At 41.8% G+C, this 22,550-nt stretch overlaps 1 protein-coding gene across 3 annotated transcripts in view; it reads right to left on the bottom strand.

Moving 5' to 3' along the window:
- Positions 1–15,463: 15,463 nt before the first annotated feature.
- ccser2a (coiled-coil serine-rich protein 2a) overlaps positions 15,464–22,550 on the bottom strand; it is a 50,170-nt gene continuing 43,083 nt past the window's right edge. The window contains exon 10 of one of the 3 annotated variants that reach the window (XM_084020771.1): positions 15,464–20,713. In XM_084020771.1, coding sequence (XP_083876897.1) covers positions 19,985–20,713 — 729 coding nt within the window. In that variant the 3' untranslated portion in view covers positions 15,464–19,984. The remainder of the gene's footprint in view (positions 20,714–22,550) is intronic. The other 2 variants (XM_084020773.1, XM_084020772.1) reach the window with 2 other exon arrangements.

Genomic DNA, 22,550 nt, shown 5'->3' with positions numbered 1-22,550 from the left:
TTCTGGGCATCAATAATTTGTCAGGGAGCAGTGTTCTGTTTAACTCCCAAATTATTCCTACGGAGTGGATTGTGACGCTCTTGCATTCTGCCTCCCCTGACGATACCTCTCTCTGTCTCCATCTCTTATTGTCTCCCGGTTTCTGGTCCTCCCCCTCGTTCGCTCTCTTCACAGATCATTATGTTAGAATTATTGCTCTGCTCCCCATCTGTCCCTCCGCTTAAGTTGGGGTGGCCGACAACAGCCGTGTTTGCGGTCCCCGCGGGCGGGGCTGAGCTGGGGTAAAGTGGCTTACCGCTCTCTCTCACCCTCTCCCTCCCTCCCTCCCTCTCTCTCTCTCTCCCTCCCCCCGCTCATTAGAACGGAAAGGTAAGAACAAAGCAAGCAGAGTTAACTGGCAAAGCATTAAATTATCGACGAGAGCCATAAGAATTGGAATTAGCCGAGTTTCACAAAGTGGTAATTAAAGCAGGAGGCTGTCATCTCAAGTTAACTATTTCATTAAACACAAACAGCACGTTCACAGGGGTGAGGAAGTGATAAGAGGGCTGCACCTGCTCTCATAGGCCAGGTTACAGTGAGCTGCTCCAATTATTGTACGCTAATGGTTCCTTGCTGATAGATATAACATATACATACATACATACATACATACATACATACATACATACATACATACATACAGACATGGGGTGGGGGAAAAATTGATGTGTGTGTGTGTGTGTGTGTGTGTGTGTGTGTGTGTGTGTGTGTGTGTGTGCGTGCGTGTATGTATATATATATATATATATATATATTTGACTGACATGACTGCATCCATGTACTGTATTTATTAGCTAGCCCTTTGGCAGCTCATTATCGTTATATCTGCAGTCTGCATATATATGTTCTTTTATTGGATAAATTGCAGTAAACATGTGGACTGCAACACATTGAAAGATAACTGGGTGAAAGATTGCAATTATGATCCATCTCGATCCATGAACATTTAATTGTAGTGACAGGCAACAGAGCAAAAGTCTGTTTCTCAAATTAACTTAATTGATGTTTCTCTTAATTGAGGGAAGGGTGATTATTTAATAAATTATTCACTCATTTATGTTATCCATTTTTATAAATTGCCTGATTTTAAATGGAATTGTAATGAATTACTTGCATTTATTAGTGGAGAATCGCCCGTTGGGCTCGTCACACTGTTGTGCTACATTAGACTGCAACTTGAATATTGTGATTTATCATTCGTGTCACTTTTCGAACACAAATGACTATAAAGTCCTGATTTTGGCTTCTCAAATGTGGGGATTTGTTGCTTTTTGTTGCCTTACATTACGAAAGCCAAAGAAAGTCAGTATAATCATCAAACAAATCAGGCTATCCAAATGTGTCTCCATGGGTTCTGTGAAATAGACAGCATCTTCATCCGTCTGCATTTTATACACAAAATGAAAATATTTACAGCCACAACTAGTTCTTCGTCCTGTACAATAGTAAACAGAATATTTTGGGGTTTTGGATTGTTGGTCAGACAAAACTAGACATTTGAAGAATTAACAGAGGGCTCTGGAAACTGATAAACATTTTTCACGATTTTTATCAAATTGAATCAACAAAACGTTGACCCAGTTTAAGAAGAACATAATCTTGATCAATTCATTAATAATCATATTTTGCATGCAAAAATGCCAAAATGTCTCAACCAGCAATTCAGTAACTACAGTGTACTGTGGGATAGTGTATTTTGGCGAGTTCGATAAGGAAAATAAAAGTTGCTCTGTTGCTTCTTCAGGGGAACTCATTATCTCAAGTTTTTGGAGACAGACACTGTGGAGGTGAGAGCCAGGCCAATCAGAGCATTTTACTTCAAATTAAGCTTATTATTTCCTCACATTACTGTTGATTTGTGTAGTCAAAGGCAGCTAATAAACCTTAAGTTGCGCCCTCTCTCTGTCAAGACAAACGATGAAAAAACGAAAGCTCCGAAACGACAGAACAAAGAGTTGCTGGATCGGAAGACATCATTTAATGCACACGTGGCTGCTACATTGCCCCTTTGCCCTTTGTTGGAGTGGAGGAGTGTGAAAGTTAAGGAGAAGTCGTTCCCGGGTCTGTGCTGATAAATATTTCAGAGAAAGAACTTTGCGATGTCTCTCCGCATCAGTTCACAGTGCCCCTGTTCCCCTCGCACTTACAGTACAGACACAAACAGAAAACACGCTCATGTCATGAGGACAAACTATTAAGGAGCTGCAGACAGGTAACCTTTCCCTGCTGCCCACTGCTGTTACACCAGCCGCAGCGTCGTCACACAGCTGCTCCTCAGCCACACTAGTCAGAGCCGGAGGGAAGACAACAGGCCGGCTTAGGGCAAAGTGGACAACTGCTGAATTCATCCGACGCGCAATGAAGAGAGTGGAATTCATAAAACGACGAAAGCTTTTGACTTCAACTAGCGGCGGTACGGCTACCGACTTCTTCATTGTCAAATAAATGCTAAGACACTGAAATTACAAGGGCTGCAACTAAGGCCACACCTTTACTTGAAAAGTTGACCAACTTCTTGGCAAACACTTGTAAACAGTGTCAGCTCTTTGCCAATCCATTTCATTCATCTTTAACATCATTGTCTCGGCTCTGTTACTGTTGAAGCTTCCTACAGCAACTAAATACCATCCAGTGGTGCACAAGATAACAGTAATAGCAGCTTAATCAATCATTTGCATTTCAATGGTTTAATTTTCCTGCTATATGGTATCAAAAAATTGCCACGAGCGTGGCGAAAATTAAATGTAATTAAATATCTATCTCGCACTCAGGAAGCAAAAATTGATGCTTGGCTATATATATATATATATATATCTGACAGTTACTATGGAGCCCAAGCTAACTACGCCACCTGCATAAATATTAGCTTCAGAGAGAAGCAATATGCAATATGCATTTGAAGTATATCTCCAGGATGTCAAACAGAGAATATAGAGTAAAAAGATAAAGATAGAAACTGAGACTAATGTTACAGATCACAGTGTAAAAGTCAACCTCTACATCACATGTGCTTGTTCTTGCTAATTGAAAGGCTCAGATTGTTATAATATCAATGGTATATAAAGCATCCAACAGATAGAAGTTTTATTTAAAGAGTAAAATACTTTATGTTCACCTGAAAGCAGCTGTATCTGTCTCGCCAAATACAGTAGAAAAACAGTCATTTTACAGTGTTGTAAAACACATGTAAAACACATTCTAACTAAACCCTTAAAATAAATGTGTTTTACGGCACGGTACAATAACTGTTTGACTGTTTATAGACAGATGCTGCTGTTTCTGGTTAAACAAAAAGGACAACACTTAAACAGATTTTTACTGTCCATTGATCCAGCAATTATTTTCTCGATTAATCGTTTAGTCTATTTCATCTGAAAGTCCAAGGTGATGCCTTCAAATACCCTTTTTTGCCTGATCAACAGTCTAAAGACATTCAATGAACGAGTGACATTTAGATGATCTCGAGCTGTTCCAGTGCCACCGAACTTACTCATAAATGTCACAACACCATCGAGTGCATTGTGAGGCTCGCACCCCAGGGACTGACAGAAAGAGAGAAAGAAAGAGGGCGAAACGGAGAGATACTGGTGCTGAGTCATTCTGACCCGTGCGGCGGAGGTCATTTCGATGAGTCACTATGACTGAGTCCTCCGTCACTCGGCGTGCCGACGAGGGAGATGTGGAGAGCTCTTAAGCTGACTTGATAGGGATTTCCTCTGCTGCCTGATGGAGTTGACACTTTTCTACCTCTGTGCCATTTCTGTGAGGGCGCTTAACGCCAAGCGTCAGTCTATATCACCCCAACCTTTCCAATGTGTCCAAGACCATTGGTGGGTAATTGACAAAAATGTGGAAGGCCAAGGCCAATAGGACAGCTGAGAAAATCTGCCTCAAATCCTAAATAGGCTATCTAAGGTGAAACAGCAGGCAACAGAAACTGAATATCTCAAATGAGAGCCATTTTCCCTGGAACCAATTCCAGTGTTTTGCAGCCTGATTTGAACTTTAAATTTTGCATTCATTGAAAAGCAATGGATTGTGCCAATACTCTGATATATTCATGGCCTGTTACAAGACATTCATTCAGATGACAACTTGACTATATTTACAGCGATGTTTGTGACGTCTGTCTAACACGGCAGAGGACATCCAGCCGTCCTCTAAATTTTGGCCTTATTGAGATTGAAATATGAATGTGATGTACAATTTTTCTAAAAACCAATCCACGAGAAATCACTGGAGTAAAAACAACAACAAAAAACAGGAAAAACACGCTGCCCTCTCTTGCCTTGGACCAAATAGGTAGCTGGGTGTGTTTGTCATTTTGTATCTTGTACCTCACGAAAAAGATTTTTCTTGTTGCCTCCATCAATTGAAACTTAACCTCAGACAAGTTTTTATACAATCATCTGTCTGGCTACTTCAACATACAGCTACATAAACTATTTATTTTGTTATTTAACCAATGAGTGTTTTGGTTTTATTTAAAGCATTGTAAAAGCATTAATAGCCCTAATGAGAGGTTCACTGCCGCAAAATTACCCTGATGTACGGAATATAAATTAGCATCAGGAGACTAACAGCGCTGAGCTCGGTGGACGGGGGCCAGCCAAGGTCTCTCCTATTTTAAAAAGACATTTTCATTCACCGTCTGCATGCCTGAAGAAATATATTCAAAAAGTCTTTGTTCAAGGATGTATGAACTCTTAGAATCTCAGTGTTCCACTTATTCAGGCCACTGAAGTGTGAGTTATTTTCCTTTGCCGGCTCATGCAGGGAGTCATTTGCTGCCCTTTGTGTCGGCCTCCAGGGAGGCAGAGTTTCATTACAGCCAAGGCCCAGTTTAGCATGTTTGGAGTGGCTCACATCTGTTTGGCCCCAGTAGATCGCTGTCCGACACCTTACATTAGAGGATTGCAGACAGGAGCTAAGTTTTTGCACCTGTCAGATAATGAGGGTAGCTTTGATGAAGCTTAACCTTGTAGCTTTTCAGGAGCCTTCTGTGTGAACACTGTTTGATCTCGAGAACCTTTTGATTTTCAGCCGTCTGTTTTTGGATCTCTTTTTTTTCTGTGGTCTCCTCCTCCGCAACTCATTATATATAGAAGTTTTTAGTGCAGACACAAGTAAATGGGACTCAGGTACTGCAACCCAGAAAAAAGTAGTCCCCTATAAATGACTTTAAAACAAAAAAGATTCAGTGAGATATTTTGCCCATCAAATAAAGCGTCAACACTTTGTCAGTGAGACAAAATAATATACTTTCCCAGCAAGGCTTTTCTTCCATCAATGCACTCAGAGTGTCTGTATCATGTCTCCTTTCAAACGGCATACTGATGCATCTGAAAAATGGAAAGGCGCTTGACAGATGTGTAGTGGCAAGTAAACACTCCGTGATTGTGTCTGTCCATCAGGCGACACCTTGTTTCCTGGTCTCACTCAGGGGGATACGGAGGAGCTTTAAGGTCTGTGTCGGAGTGTGTTAATATGTGCCTGGGCCGACACGACGGCGGCATCCTAAATATTGAACAAGTCTATTATGTGTCGTGAGATAGAAGAGGATTGAGCAATGACATCTAACGCTCAGCAGACAGGGAGGGGAGGGTGTATATCCAATATGTTCTCACTTTCAGTTTGTCAAATACAGACGCTCGGTCAGTGGCCCTCGGCATCCAATACCGACGCACCGAGACACCCAAAGTTTATGAGACATATCTTGCTTTCAACTAACTCCAGTGTAAAGTGATCCATCAATATTAGACTATTAGAGCAACCAACACATTATAAAGAGTGAGGAAGTCTGGTGGATGGTGGGGTCAAACAAACTGACTTTCACTGGAGACAGTTGTTGCGTCAATGCTGACTTGTTGCATAACTAAAGCTCATGTGTGTAAGTTGCCTAATCGTATGTATTTATTCAACAAACACTTATTTTAATCCAGCCTTTCCTAGCTTAACCAGGTACTTTTGTTGCCTAAACCTCATCAAGTCAACTTAAAAACTAACCGGAAGTTTATTTTGAAAAGACACCATGAATGCAACAAGCAGAAACACTAGAAGAGTGCTTAGAGCTTCACAGTTTTAAGTGTAGGGCCACTGACAAGCATCGGTATTTGACCAGTTGTTCTCTGATATTTAAGTGCTCTCCATTTTTCTGACGGCTACAGATAAACCACCGACACCCAGTCTGAGCTATGGGCCAAGTCCCCACAGAGCTTTAACCATAGATCTCCAACCAGTCCCCCAGTTGTCTGATGGTCTCTCAGGCAACAGATGCGTTTCCAGACCCCACTTAGCCAGACACGCGGAGTTGATCCATGCAGGGGGGGAAAGGCCCCATGGAGGTGATGGAGATACCTGCCACCGCAGCAGCACAGGCTGATCTGTTACTGACAAATACTTTCCCTGGGACATGAATCTCCTCACGATCCCTCCAACCGAGCAAGATGAAGAAAGAATGACAGAGGGGGGACATCGAAAAAAGGATAGACCATGCAGAAAAGTAAAGTGTTTGAGGACGTGTCCTGCTTTATCCAAAGAATAATACAAGTCATGTTTTCAAGTGGAAATTGTTTCCTTTTTTTAATCATGTCCCTTCTTGTTTACTGGTCATCCTGTTGTATCCAGGGCCCAGTAAATCAAAACTTGTAATCCGGATCAGAATAATCCGGATAATGAAATCCTCCTTTTCTCAGTCATGGATCAAGGTGATCCTGCTGACTTTATCTGAGTATTTCAAAAGACTGGCCGGGTGGATCACCGTGATCCCGACCTGGCTGGATACGGATTACCAAGTCTCAAATCTCCGCCCCTCTGGATCTGAAACATGGCGGACTACTTCACGGAAGGAGCAGCTGGGAGCACGACTTTCACGTCAAAAATATAAGTTTACCGTCGTCTAATGTTTAGCGGTTTAAGGACCATATGAACGACAACCAACATATCGTGCTAGCTAACTATATGAATTATCACGTACTGAAAACCAGGCTGTAGCGATCTTTAATTGAGCCGCGGCCGTGCTAACGGTAGCTAACTCCGCTCCATTGACTTGCGTGTTAAGCAGCTTGCGGGCTAGCAGTCGCTGGCTTTGTTTACAAATTTTGCGGTCCATGGTTTGATTTACAAGGTAATTAATGTGACGTACATTATACCATAACTGTTTAAACTAACATCAACCTGTTCGGAGTTTATTAGCGTTACGTCATTGGCAACACAGCAGACTGAAAATAGGCTACATGTGTACAGACCAGACTGCTACAGTGCTTTGGAAACCTAACATTACACTGTGTATATGTGTGTTGTGTATGAATTATGCAGTTCATTCAGAAGTGTCACAATGCTACAGTAATGCTGGAAAAATCATGCTGTTATCGTCATGCACACAATTTCTGTGACTATGGTGGAGTCCCAATGAAGACAAAGATATTACTCATACTCCTTCCCTTTCTTCTACTTTCAGAGCCCACTCAGCTATTAAGGACAGGGTCTGTATGAGTGCTGGAAATCCTTGGAAATGCTTCAATTGCAGTGATAAGTTGCTGGATTTGAATAAAGTGCTGGAAAGTGTTTGAAATTGTAGTTGCATTCTTTTCATGTATTATAGCTTAATCAGTGACACAATTAGATAAAAAACGTTCCATCCTAATTTGTGTCCCTTTATGTAGAAGGCTCTCACTAAACATAATTGTGGTAATTTAAAGCAAAATAGCATCTGATTTGGTAAAATAATCAGTTTGTACACAAACATAGCCAAACACTTTTGCTACACCTTAAATGTTCTTAAATTACTCCAATTTTTAGTAATGCACTGACAATTTAGATTAAGTATAATGAACATCTTGAGTAACATTATCTAGGAGAAGCGGAGCTGAGACATTGTCAATCCAAGTCAAATCCACCTCTGAGGTGGGATCCAAATCATCCTGAAATTTTGGTATCAAGCTGATCCAGATCTCTGCCTTACGTTTTGAAATACCCAAATCCAGCCCTTTATCTGGATTCAAGGGAGGATTGGATTACCAAAGCTGAATCCTGATCTTCAGGGTCGGGATTCTCTGGATCTGTGTTGAAATACCCAGTTTTCAGATCAGATCACGATTTAATCCAATCCGACCAGGATAATCCAGTCGGATCACTTTTGAAATACTGGGCCCAGATGATTGGATGCAAGAATGAAATCAAAGAACTGGAGTTTTTTTCTTCCCCTCAAGAGTGAAGTAGGATTGCTGTCATGAAGGGTGAACAAGTGTGCATCACTGTAAGAAACAGAACAGGAGAGAGGCTCGGTCGGCGATGGAGTTGGTTTGCAGGCTGTTTTATTCGTCAGCTTGTGATCAGCCAGTATTTTCCCCGTCTGCACTGTGGAGAGAGGGCAACCTCAAATCAAAAGCAGAGAGGCTCTTGTGAGAAGGGAATGCTTCTTTGTGCTAAAGCTGGCGGGTCAATCCGACAGTGTGCACCGTTTTAGAGCAACTTCTCAGTAAGGATGACGCATTTCTGCCGACATCCCTCCATCAAAGCTGACGTTTAGTAATATTGACAAAAATCGATGAAGACAAATTGTTTAAATGCAATCCTTCAAAACGTTGCTCCATAATGCATTTATAAACATCTTAACAGTTACTTTTAGGAAAATAAATTTAAAATATCTCAAAATTACTTGAAATTGTTCTTTTCATGTTTTTGAATGCTGGTCAAAAGATTAGCTGGAGGCTAATTAGTGAACGAGTCTCAGTCTAAATTATTGCAATCAAATTGCTCCCTTCTTAATCAAAACCACTTCTACTCAGCCCATGAAAGCGCATAACAGTTTATCCCTCTCACATTTTGGTAATTAAGTAATTTAAGTGACAGACAATCACTGAACTCACTTATCGGTGAAGAAGCCAATAATTCATGGATACCAGCTGCTCAGATGTGAGGATATGCTGCTTTTCACCCAAACACCTTTTAGTTTGCGGTTGACAATTTGAACACGTCACCTCAGGCTCCAAGGACTTCCCTTTCACAACTTCCTGATATTTTATAGACTCAACGACGAATCAAAAAACTTTAAGAAAATGAAATAGTTGTCAGACGAATCGATACTACAATAGTTGCAGCAGTTACTGACATGCTTTCTTTTCAGCATTTACATTGCAATGTCCATCCATATTCTGAGAAAGAACCTCAGGTTATAGACGGGGAAAAAGGTCAGCCTTTCACAGTGTGCACATATCGAAACAACATCCGAATAAAAATGGCTCAAGGACAGGAAGAGGGACTGAGACGGCAATTTATTACATTAGAACTTAAATTCAAATGTCATATTTACAGAAAATGGACAATAAAGTAAACCAGTCATGAAGTAGTTCTGGACTCATCCTCCATATGGTCTCAGAACGACCCACACAGATACAAAGAAAGAACATTAGAGACAGCCTCCCTCCTAAAAAATTTTTTTTTTTTTAAATCATCCTATAAAGAAAAAATGTGAAGCCATACTTAAAAGAGTAAGCCACTCATGTCTTCTTAAACTAATTATTCAAGGCTTCAGGCACTTAACATTCGAAAGCCAGCTGGCTATGACATGAGGAGGATTTTGAATCTCCCCTAAATTAATTCTGGCAAACAATGTTATGCTGTATTAAAGTATGCAATGGATTGATGATTCATTTAATTACTTTTTTCCCCCACTACAGTGGTGTATTCATATCAGCCTGTTCTTTGGCATGATTATGTGAACAGTGCTTTTTTTCACCTTTTTTTTTTAAAGCGATGTGCTTATACTGTCTGTCTGTCTTTTTGTGTTTTTCCTCTTCATGTGCTTAGTGTCTGGATGTCTGTAATCTGAGCCTGTGTGATCTTCGCTGTCTGTGGGTGGCTGTGTGGGTGAGTTTAGCTGCATTATTCTCAAAATAGAGAAGACGGGTTAAGGTCCATAAATGCAGGTTTGAAGCCCGAGACTGAGATGTGTTGATGTTGCAGGCCGACAATTTACAGATCTGTGCATTGCAATTACTGACCTAAGAGGTTAGCTTTCACTGTGATGCTTTTTCAGAGGTTGTGTTTTTTTGTGGATTTCAAACCCACCTGGCAGATGATATAAGAAATCAAAAGCAAACTAGTGGGATTTGAAATATATATATTTTTGGCCACTGTCCAGACCAGCTTGTTAATGAAAGGGCTGATTTTAGAGCCAAGATGATTAGTCAATAATAGAGCAGAAAATGAATCAGAATTATTTAATAATCAATTGTTTCAGTCATTTTTGCTAGTGACATTTGCTTTCAGAAAGGCCCATCCCCAAACGTCCTTGTATTAATTGTGTTGTTTATTGTGCATCAACATGCCTGGGCAGTAACTCCTTGGTGCATGCTGTGAAATCAGTGCTGAGGAAGCGATTCACATCCACCAGAGGTTGATACATTTGCACCGATATATTCATCAAGATGACCAGGCCAACCGTTTGAACTAGCACTACCTGCAAAAGAGAAGGTCTTAATGGTGAAGTAGACGCACCATCGAGCTCTGAAAAAGGGGCCTCTTTGGATAGTATAGTGTCAGTGTAACGCTGGATGTCAACTTTCATCTCAGAGGCACTCAGACCTACAACAGCTTTGTTAAATCCTCCTTAGCTTTGTAACACGCTTTACAACTGAAGGTCACCGGAGAAGTGTCTGGGCTACAAGTCAGCACTCTGTTTTATGCTCGCTTGCTCTCTTTTTTTGTTGTTGTTTTTCTTTTTGCACCTGCCTATTTAAATTTAATATAATGGAGGTAATCTTCACACTGGAGCTGGAATTTGGTCGTTAGCTTACTTTTTCAAAGAAGACAAGATAAAGGACAATATTTTGTAAGCTAATGTGAAAATATTCAAACAAATATCAGATTAATCCACCTTGTGCCGCTGCTTAATGATGCACAAATTTTTGTCAAAATGAGTCTTGCATTTTGTAGAACCGAGGCAACGCCATTGGCCTTAAAGATTGTGTTTCTATCAAGCACCAGTGTGCAAGACGGGGAGGTTTTAGGAGCATCCCTGAGTGTTCTGTCTGACTTCATTTTGTACAGACGGTCCTCCAGCCTTCTGTCTCTCTTTTCTCCATGTCCTTCCTGAGAGGAGAGGTCTAATAAACTGTAGAAAAGGCTACAGAGCAGTCCAATTATTCTATCATCAGAACATCAGGTACCAGACACTCAAATGTTCCTCTTCATTCAGCCAAATACATTACATAGATGTAATCCTGATGCATCAGTAGTACACACAGGTTGACATTGACAAAAATAAATAATTGTGATTAAAGGAAAATAAAACACTCCAAACAGTCCAGAGTACTTTCAACAGATCTGAGGGGGGAGGTTGAAAGCCTTGAGTTTAAAAAAAAACAAAAAAAAAACTGGTGCACACAAAAATGAATCTGCTATTGGTTGCAGGTTTAAGGAACCTAACCGCACATTACTACAGATGTTGATGTGTGTGATGTTAGTTTGAATTCCAATTAGTAGCGTTTGCCAACTGAGTGCCAGACCTGTGTAATAAAATGTCTGGCACTTAGTTCTTTGATATGCAAGTTTTCAACATTTACATGAAACAATTGCCAGAGCTCAAAGGAGGCCAAATTATTGGTGCCAAATTGCAGGCATCAGTCCAAAATAAATTAATAAAATAAAAAAAAATATGACAACAAGCCGAACACAAACAACCGCAGGCACAAGTCATTAAAAAAAAGATATGATAAGGCCTAGATACAGCATATTGACAAATAATATATAGCTCCATCAACATACACAAGTACATTATTGTTCGGTTTGACTTCTGGCAACAAAGACAACAAATACCCCTGACAGCAGGCACTCTGAAATGGGAGACACCTGATCCGTAGTTCATGAAAAGGTGATCATCACCGTATAGCTCAAACTAATCAGGACAGCTATGCATAGCAATGAGCGTCTGTGTGTGAATTAAAGCGTCAGAATGAGAGGGGCCTGGCGTAGAGGACGTCAAATGTCAAACAGCTGTCAGGGGATCCAATTATGGTCATGTTCCTCCACCATCCCACAGCACAAGCTCCAATGTTGTGTATTCCCCCCCAAAACCTTCCCTCTACACTCAAGTTAAGCCATCTCGCCTGCAGCGTTTTTGAATATTTGAAAGTATTGCCGGAGGAGGAGAACGAGGCTGGCATTTCTCCTTCAAGTGCAGTGGCCGGGTACCCTGGTGGCACAAAGTCTCTGCCTGAGAATATAACACGAGTCAGATTACGCAGAAGGCTTTTGTGCCTATACTGCTTAACTGTTTAAGGAAACTCTCCTCACAGCAGGTTCAAGATTTCAAGTAAAAGTGACAGGAAGGTGGATGATGAGGATGCCCTAAAAAATACAAAATTCTTCATTGAAAGATCAGCTGGCTCAAGCATCTGCATGTTTTAAGCTCTCAGTGATGGAGCACATTACTTGTGTGTGACAACTCGTTGGAGTAGATGGGAAAACTTTCTCCACCATGTGAGATCCGAGTGTTCAGAAAAGATGTGTCGACAAGTCTAAACAATAGACATGTGCAACTCAAGAATTTTGGGATAATGGATCGTCATGAGTGTCCTTTACAATCTTCACAAAAAAAGTGTTCTATATGATGCAATAAAATATGTTTATTGATAAAAAAAATGTGAGGTTAAAGTTACTCCAGTGTGTTTTGCTGACATTTTAAGAATTTTAAGCACATTTCGATGATCGTGATAATATCGAAAGGGCGGCCTGCAACCAACAGGAAGAATCATTGGGGTACACAGGAACCTGTGCCATACCAGTATATAGACAATGTGCTATGTTATTGCGCTAACCCTATGAAAACTTTGACTTTCTGCAGTACAATCGAGTTACACTATGAAATGACTAATTTAGTCACGCCTAGTTCCTTCATTGACCCTGCTACGATATGCCAGAGATAAAACTCACATACTGTACAAACACCATTAGCGGTGATCTGTTTACCTTTTATGCACCACTCGCCATTATAGGCACACTGTGCACGGTCACGGGAGATTTCACTAACATTTTAAAGCACCCACGTCCGAGGACAGTGCAGCAACATCCATGTTGACAGGTCACATCAGGTTCTCATGAGTTTTATACAGCAGAGGTGAGCCACCTCACCCGAATCAAAGACAACAACCAACCCCATGAAAGACTAAATAAAATGCTGACCTATTCCACACTGCCAATGCTATACATTTATGAGTTTGGTTATTGTGTGTAGGCCATCTAACAGGCTTCTGGTTGACCTGAATAAAATGACTCCTCTATCTGACACAGTGACACAGAATATTCAGTGTTTGACAGTGTTGTACAGTACTCACTAATTTAGTACATCGCCTGTACACACATCATTCCAATTAAATGTAAAAAACAAACAACAAAGGACAAAAGATCGCTGTGTGACGTGAGTAGGCTTTAACACTGCACCACGAAAGGTTGAAGAGATTACAAGCAGGGCAGATCCTCCTTTCAGACTGAGATGTGGGATTATTTGCCCACCAAAAGTTAATGGGTGTTTTATTTAAGCCGGAATACATTTTTAATTAAAAAAGGGAAATTCAGGCTAAGGGTAGCAGATGATGCCGTGACATTTAAGCAGTGATAAGTAAATAAACGTACAGTGCTGTAGATAGATGTGAGCTTAAGGTTGGCAACGGGTGAAGCGGCGGTAAAAAGAAAGGAGCTTCAAAGAGGAAACGTAATACGGAAGGCAGCAAAGCAAGCTGTGGCATTAAACCTTTTGATTTGAATATTTTTGTCTTACGCATGACAAAACACACACATTAATATTATATATTAATATTACAGGCAAATAACCATGTCATTGTGCTGTGTGCATGACAACAATATTATTTACACCTCTAATGCCAATTTACATAATTATCTCCAACCAAGCTTGCAGTGAGAGGGGCAAACAACAACATCACTAAAGGGGAAAATACGCCTCAAAACGCAAATCATGGCAAACTTTAAGAAAGTGACCACAACAATTCACATGCCAAACAACCACCGAGGATAATTTCAACCAGTGAAGATGGTAATTCACAAGTCAACCCAAACGTTGCACGTAACCAGCAGCAAGATAGCAACAAAAACAACCGACAGGCAGCAGAAGCCAAGAAAGATATCATGAGCAGGAACAACACAACACAACAAACTCACCTTGCGTGTGAAGCGCCGATATCGCGAGAAAACTCCGCTTCCGGTTTGAAGTCCGTTTGGTTTGAGGCCAGTGTGGAGCGATTAAACCCGTAGTTTTTCTGGCAGGGGAACGTGTTTCTGTCCAAACGTACGAACGAACTGTAGCGGCAGCTGTCCGCAGCGACATTAATGACATAGTTAGCTAAATGAGCAGAGCAGTAGCGTCAAAGAGTAAAGAGGAGCGGTGGGTTTAATAGGCCGCCATTTTGAAAAGGTGCGTGTGAGCCGAGTGGAGGCGTCACGTCATAGACTCTCCTGATTGGATGCTCAATTAAGTGATTGGTTGTTTTCCAAGTCAATTTGTTTGTTTTAGTTATTTTAAGTTTTTAATAAGTTCCCTCCCTCTCCCCCTCTATATCTCTCTTCCTGCCTGTTATGTTGGAATGATTAGCTAATAAATAACCTCGAAAATATGAATCTTTTTCACCTCAAGCACTGCAGGGCCCCAGAACTTCCTTAAATGCTGTTGGAGGCTTGACAGTTTCAAACACAAAATACATTAAGCTGTATTTCAGGAACATTCGTATGAAATTAGGCTATTAAAAAATATAACAAAGCTTCGATGAGGAGATGTGTGGAAAAAGATGACCTTTAAGGCGAAATGAAAAATAACACTGAATGTTGAGGGTTTTACCACCCTGCTGTTACAAGTGCTCATGGTAGGCTACACATTTGGATAATTGAAGAGCAATTCTATATTTGTTTTCTTATGTTACACAAGAAAGTGCACTCTCCTCAGTATTATTCATAAAATGACTCTACCAAGCCCGTGTGTAGCAACCTGCAGCACTCCAACATTACACAGAGCAAAATCTGCAGCCTATATTTGACAGTTTACGATAAAAGAGCCTGGCTTCCTTTCAAGAGAAAACCTTTTGCACTCCATCTCCCACTTTTCCCAGTTAATGACAGTGTCATGCTACTCCTTGTGCTTGGCGGGCTGTTATCCACCCATCGCCTCTGAAGCGTGTAACCTCATTAGTAAGTGGACTATATGCAAGGTGTACAGAGGCTGCATAGTTTATAATGAAAAGCGATGAGTGGTGCTTTATGAGTAATGCCTTTTGCTTTAAGTCCTAAACGCAGCATCTTAGGGGCCTGAACGTTGCTTGTGAGGGCTTTGTAACTGCCTTTGAAGTTTGTATAAATTAATTTAAAAAAAGGGTGATATTTAAAAAAAAAAAAGAACATCAGACCAAACCACATTTCCCTATCATACTTTATTTCCACAGAAACACAACCAGCAGACAGTGAAAACAAGGAAAAGAGACTGAGGACAGGGGTTCCTCTTTCATCTTGAACCGAGGTCAGCAGCTTTATCTTTGTGCGCGTTAGCGTTGGCGAGGGTCTGTGATCCAGATCAATGAATGGCATTGACTGTCAAAGTAGAACCTCCTACCAGGTGTCCAGGGATTAGACCTGTAGCCTCTCATTGATGGCACAGCACCATCCTTCCACTCTGATGTTTAACATTGTGCCATTTTAACCTACAGTTGAGCATTTTAAGGTAAACACACCTGGAAGTTTGATATATATCAGCAATTCTGATGGAATATTTGGTTCAACCTTTACTGCCGTCTCACATGACTTCCTAGAAAAATGATCTTCGGAGACAGAGACACATGGGGAAAGAAGAAACCAAGTCAGCTTCTAAATCCAGTTTAATGTTCATTCAGCATCAACAACTAATGACATTTAAAGTGCTTCAGGTTCAGATTTTCAAAAAGCTTTATCTGGGTTGTTGTGTTTTTTGCATTTGCATAAAAGGTCGCTAAAACCATATCGTAGTGTTCCCTTGTGTTTTTTTTCCTTCAAACAATATTGCACAGTATACTGAAGACAGTGCTCAACAGCTGAAAGGAGCTGATGATGGAGATTATATTGTGATGAACACATTGACCTTGCATAGTAGGGGAAGAAGATAGGAACAACACCGAGGTATGTGCTTTATCTGCTAACACTTTAAACTTAGATGTAAATGTATGATGAAAATGACAGCTGGAACACTTGAAGCTGCTGTGAAAGTGCATTAATGGACTGTGCCTCGTCTGTCCCCGCTTGGACGACTACTTTTGCTTCAAAAATCATCACCAGGAGCCGGTGGTGGCTTGGAAACAACTACTCCTCTTGATGGTTTTAAACTTGCATTAACTGATTTCTTTGCCACAAGCAGCAGAGACCTGCTGTAAACTCCGTCAGATTATCACCTCGTAAAGTTCACATGGGGAACGTGTTGGCAACATACAGTATTTACTCATTCAGCAGATACGCATTCATTTGGAGTCATGTGTGTTTATTTGTCTCTCTGGTGCTGGGCAGGTAGCGTACAGTGGGCAAGTGTACAGTTTTTTTAAATGACATCGATGTTAGTGAAACAAAACAGTAAAGTTGTGGGCATTAAAACCAAAACAACATAAAGTCGCTAAAATGCTCCGTGGAGCCGAGGGGTTAGCCTGGCTGATGATTATCATTCACGACAAGAACACATAGTAATGTGATCTATTGGTGATATAAAAATATAGATTACCAAAAGCTTGAAACCACAAACGTGCCTCTTTCTTTTTGTTTTGCAGTATCTCTACTACAAGTTAAAAATATAAGTGGATCAAGGGAAGAGTCTTAGTAGTTATGCATCCCCATTGTATTGCGTGAAAACATCTACATTGATGGATAATTTGTGCTCGGTGCCGAAATGTAGCCCAAAGACATTCAGAGCAACAACAGAAAAGAACCCGGCCCCTCTTCTCGTTGTGCAGTGCAGCGTTATAACTCGCGAGTCTTATCTCAAAAATAAAGTGAATCAAGATCCTGCATTGGAATTGATCCGAATGGCTACAGAAGGCCCGGTTGTGGTTTTGTTGCAGCGCGGCGAGCAAAGACTGATTGGCTTGACTGCTAATCTGAGTGGGGACATTGATTTGCAGACGGGGAATGCAGCACAGGGAGAGAGACGGATGTCACTGCCCTGCTTTCCCTGGCATGGGTTTGCCTTTGGCCTGTGGGCAGACATACCCCCCCCCCCCCCTCTCAAACACACACGTTCTTCCGAGAGAAGCCCTGGCAGCCAGAGGTGTCTGGAGACGCACACACACATTCACACACATACACACACACTGCGGGGCAACATTGATTTCCTGTTTGGCATTACTAAGCAGTGACTGACACTGCTGAGGGGATTGGGCTATTCTCTGGACCACACTGCACACAAACAAACACGCCACGTATTCTGTATTGCTCTCCTCTCTTATACACACCCCTCACAACATTGTACACACAAACATTCACAAGCAGAAAAAGTTTGCCGACCCTGATCCCAGCCCCTTCACAATTTCATCTCCACATCTATTATTCTTTCTTTCTCTCCTCCAGCTCAGTCTTCTCGTCTCTCCTTGTGCGTCTTTCTATCGTTAAAAAAGAAATGTTTTTTTTTTTTCTTGGCTTGACCCATCGCTGTTCTTTGCTTGGTCAGTTTGGCACAATGTTGAACCATCCAAATGGGAAAACACGTTTCATCAGCCGCATAGATCGCACATTTCCAGCCTCTACCCATTTCCAGGGTAATATACAGCCCAGCCACCTTCTTTTTTTTTTGGCTATGGTGGACAGATGGATCAATGTGTACTTGGAGAGCTCATTTTGTGAGAGCTACCAAAACAACACAGATGCAATTTCAAATTCTTTACCATAGAATTCAAAGTCTGTGTGTGTGTGTGTGTGTGTGTGTGTGTGTGTGTGTGTGTGTGTGTGGGCGCACTTATTTGGCTACTGGAAAGTGTGTGAACTGATGAGTGTGTGTTCTCTCCGAGTTCCGTGTCTCTTTGAGTTTAGTCAAGAGTTCCTGTGCATGTGCATCTATGTAACTTGTGTGTCCGGATGTGTATGCCGTGATGTGTCCGCGTGTCACTCTCTCTCTGCCTCACTCCGTCTATGTAGGGTGCATTATTGGACGCAGTAGACCGGACAGTGCCAGAGGCGTACACCAAGCGGTCACGCGGCGTGACAGAGAAGAGAGCAGAGTTGCTGTCAGAAGGCCTTTTTAACACACTGCTGCTCTCCGTTCGGGGACATTTGGGGAGCGTTTGACTGCAAAAAGGGCTCCGCAAAGGAGAGATAAACACAATTCTCAGAAGCTCCCACAGAAACACCACTAAAGCCCCAAAGGCTCCCTACCTGAAAATAACACACTAATGCCTTTGATGTTCCCAAAGAGATGTGCAAGAGAGCGAGAGGAGGAGAGAGACGGAGGGAGGAAAACGACTACTCAAGACACTCACACACACACATACAGACACACACCAGGCAGCAGCTTCACACATCTAATGAGTCCCTGTTAGCTGACGTTTCCATGGGTGGGTCAGTGTGCATTGCACAAGTTATTTAATTGAGTTTGACTGAACTTGTCACACGTCAAATCGTAACGTCTTCATACGAGGCCGTGTTCACTTAATCACATTTATTTTCACTAGCAACAAGTGACATTTACTGGCAGATGTTTTGCGTTGTAAGGATTACGAGACTGTAAATTAGCTTCATTACTCCTCTTTATTTGTTGTCTTCTCTCTCTCGTCACACACCCCGTTATTTTCACTGTTTGTCATTTTCAAACCCACATAGCCATGAAATGACAGACAGTGAGGCTAAATTGTACCTGGGCAGACTTAAGTGAGGTTAGGTTTTTATTCCACTACTCTTTTCCGCTAAATTATGAAAACCGAAACACTGTCATCTCTCCACCACCAGTATGCTATTATATTATTTTTATAAATCTATATTTCTCTCCACTTTCCATTCATGCAGATCTTAAGACACCTTTTGCAAATAGGTGCAGGTTGTAAGTATAGTGAACTGAAACAGAAACATGTATGCACCTCCTTACTATGTCTCTCCTCTCTCACTTCCATACAGGCGTACACACACACACACACACACACACACACACACACACACACACACACACACACACACACACACACACACACACACACACACACACACACACACACACACACACACACACACACACACACACACACACACACACACACACACACACATTTTCATCCTGGGAGTGACAGCTCCACAGCACTTTGATGATTTGTTTTTCAGTCTTGGCCCCCATTTCACTTCTGCTGTTATTTTATTCCTTTTTTTCTTTCTTCTTTTGACTCCATCTTCCCCTGCCATATGCCATTACATTGCAAAGGTCACATTCATGTCACCTCCATTTTAAAAACCAAATGCATCCGTGTGTCAGAGGCCACCCCCGTGTGAGGACAACTGAACTTAGATTTTAAATTTGATAACAGCCCGCGGATGTTACAAAAAAAAAACAACCTAAAGCTGACTTGAATGGTAACACTACTTTTTTTTTTTTTGCATCAGCAAAATTCACATGCAAGGTTTGTAAACTGGGCATTTCTTCTTCCATGAATTCCCCTCAATCTGAAACCTGTCACATACCACTATGAATGCTGTGAAGGAAACATCCTGCTACATACTATATTTCAATCAGTCAGACTGAAGTTGTAGATGCTAATTTAGAACACAGCAGTCACAATACCGATGTCCCTGCATGGTCCATACGAGTTAATGAGCTCAGTGTATACTCCTTTGACACTCCAAAGGTAGAACAATCACACTGCTATTATGTCTGGGGAGAGAAGGGGATGAATATCAATGTCAGAGTGATTCCAGTTTTAAGTTTTGATGGGTGGATTTGAGCTCCTCAGGGAATCTTTGGCTTGGGGAGACATGAGCGACTCAAAGGGATCAGGATCTTGGCTGACCCGGGGTCTTTGAGCGTCCCCTGATTGGGCTCCTCCAGGCTGGAGTTGGACCATTGTGGATCCCTGCAAGGCTCGGATGCTCTGCGAGGCTGAAGCAGTGAAGTACGACACTGACTGGGAGCCTGGACCTGGGGTCCAGCGTTAAAGCAGGGAAGGCCTCTAGACGGAGGGGGCAGCTGCTTGGTCCGGTTAGCCGGAGTCCTTAAGGAACACCCCAGCTTAAGAGAGGCAAAGCCACCAGTGCCCCCTGGCTTGAGTGCAGGGAGAGACACGCGCTTGTGGAGGCGAGGAGGCTGCAGCATGCGAGGGCTAGTCGAACCAGCAGATTTAGAAGGGACAAAGCTCTCTGCTATCACAGCAGGAGCTCTCTGTCCATGCTGGGCTGCTGACTGAGCCGCTGATGCCGGACCGTCTCTGGCTGTTACCCCCTGTGGAGCCCCGGAGCCTGGGCAGTGCCGGCTGGGGCTGAGATGACTCAGCTCATCAGGGTTTGCTGGCCCGGACATAACAGTCATAAGGTCTTCAAGAAGGTGGTCAGCTATATGCATCCCATCCTCTGATCTGCTCCTCGTGAGGTCACTGCGGTCCTCGGTGGGGGGAGACTTTACTAGTCTTCCCTGGCGGAGGTGCTCGTTGAGGCAGGGGTTGAAAGGCTGTAGTATTTGAGGCTGCAAAGAAGAGGAAAATACATCAATAAGACTTTTTAAAATGGGTATAAAATAGTCTTTGAGCTGTCATATGTATAATGAGGCAACCTGAGTTGTTTTTAGCATGTTCCAGATACGGCTATTTAAAAACTTCCTGTTTTTTTTTTTAGTGTCTTTGATCCCTGTGGAATCCAGGCTTTTGAATAATTTCAAAACTATATCAAACTATTTTTCCCTCCACTCTTTTATATCACAGCATGTTTCCACTGACAGTCGCTGAACTATTCCTAGAATGGCAAAGGAAAAGTCAAAGAGGAAGCCCTTATTCAGCACTTAAAAACAAGCAGCGGAGATAACCTTGCCATGTGAATGTGTGGGATCTAGTGAAGTCTAGCTTCATTTTGTGACCACTGCTGCCGAGGGGCTTCACAAACATTTAAACTGAGAGGTGCAATACCTGCTGCCTGGGAAAGCACATGCTGAGTCGGTAACCGCACGAAATTTAGACCAACCACAGTGTTGTCCTCCACCAGGGGACGTTCAGGGAAAGAGCACGAAATCACCAACACCTGTACAGTATGATGCAATTCCAGAACAGCCCTGCAACAATTACTGACTCAGTGCAGCTGATTATGTTCAATATATTTCGGTGCGCGTTAGAGAGCTGCTAATTATCCTGCACGACAACCAACCACAGCTTCAAACGGGTTGAGTTCTCTTGACACAAATGCGACAAAATCTCATTATCACTTAACAGTTTTTTAACACTGCTGTACTGGATTTGGTTTTGATTGCACACGGGTTTCACGATACATGTTTCCACTTCACGCACATGCTTTATTTGTTTGAGATGGAAGAATTCACTTGAAACTAGAAACGTTCTGCCTCACAGCTCTACTTTGAAAAATGAATAGATAAAAGGAATAAAAGGCGTACCCTATATGCTTGGATGATGTATAGTTCCATAAGATAACCTTGTTTACAATGATTGTTCTACACCACATTCCCAGATAAGCAGCCAACAGTGCTTGTTTGTCCAAACAACCAATATTGAACTTTATATGAATATCTTATATGAGTACATTTTCTGAATAGCTTATGACCTCAAATCTGTCTAGTGTTTCTTGTGTTGGCCTCCTTAGTTGGAGACTGGTTCCATAAGGAATTACTGTCGGTTTTTACCATCAGAAATCAGAGGACTGGCCTTGTTTCGTTCATGTCCTTCGAGCAGAACCAAAAGAATATAAATCCACCTGGAAACATCTAAAGCTACTGAAAAGCATCAAGGTAGTTTTAGCAGAAACATGCCCTCTGTGATTTGAAAGCAGAAAGATCTCAGAGGATCTGAATTTATATGGCTGCGCAGGTCAAGCTACCCTGCTTGTTTCCACCATCAGTCACTTTTATTGCGGGTGGGAGTGGATGTCCGAGGCCACAGCTCCATCTCCTGGTACCCTGCCACAATGCGTCCTCTAGCCTCTTCCAGAGCCCTTGTCCACCTCTCTGTGTCAGTTTGTTGTCGCCTGTTTTTCAGGCAAGGAAATGCTGTTTCTAGATGTCGGAGTCTCTAATTTAAAAACGTTTAAAAAGGAATTGTGTTGCTTCTTACAATAGCTGTGATTATTCTGTCACTCAAATCACGAGCATGTTATTAACCTTTTTGTTTAGTTTGTTTTGACATACATTACATTACTATTACTATTGTGATTCAGACAGAAGGAGCGCCCACTCTCATAGTTGAAAACAAATAACAAAAGAGCAGGTGTCACCAAAGTAAATCAACAAAATAAATCCAGCATCATCATTTTAGATACCGGCCTTGTACTACATTTCAGTTTCCATTATTTGGTTTGTGCTC

Source organism: Eutrigla gurnardus (genome assembly GCF_963514095.1).
Source record: "Eutrigla gurnardus genome assembly, chromosome: 11".
Lineage (NCBI taxonomy): Eukaryota > Metazoa > Chordata > Actinopteri > Perciformes > Triglidae > Eutrigla > Eutrigla gurnardus.
The sequence above is the reverse complement of the archived record's forward strand: the minus strand, read 5'-3'. Positions and strand labels throughout refer to the sequence as shown.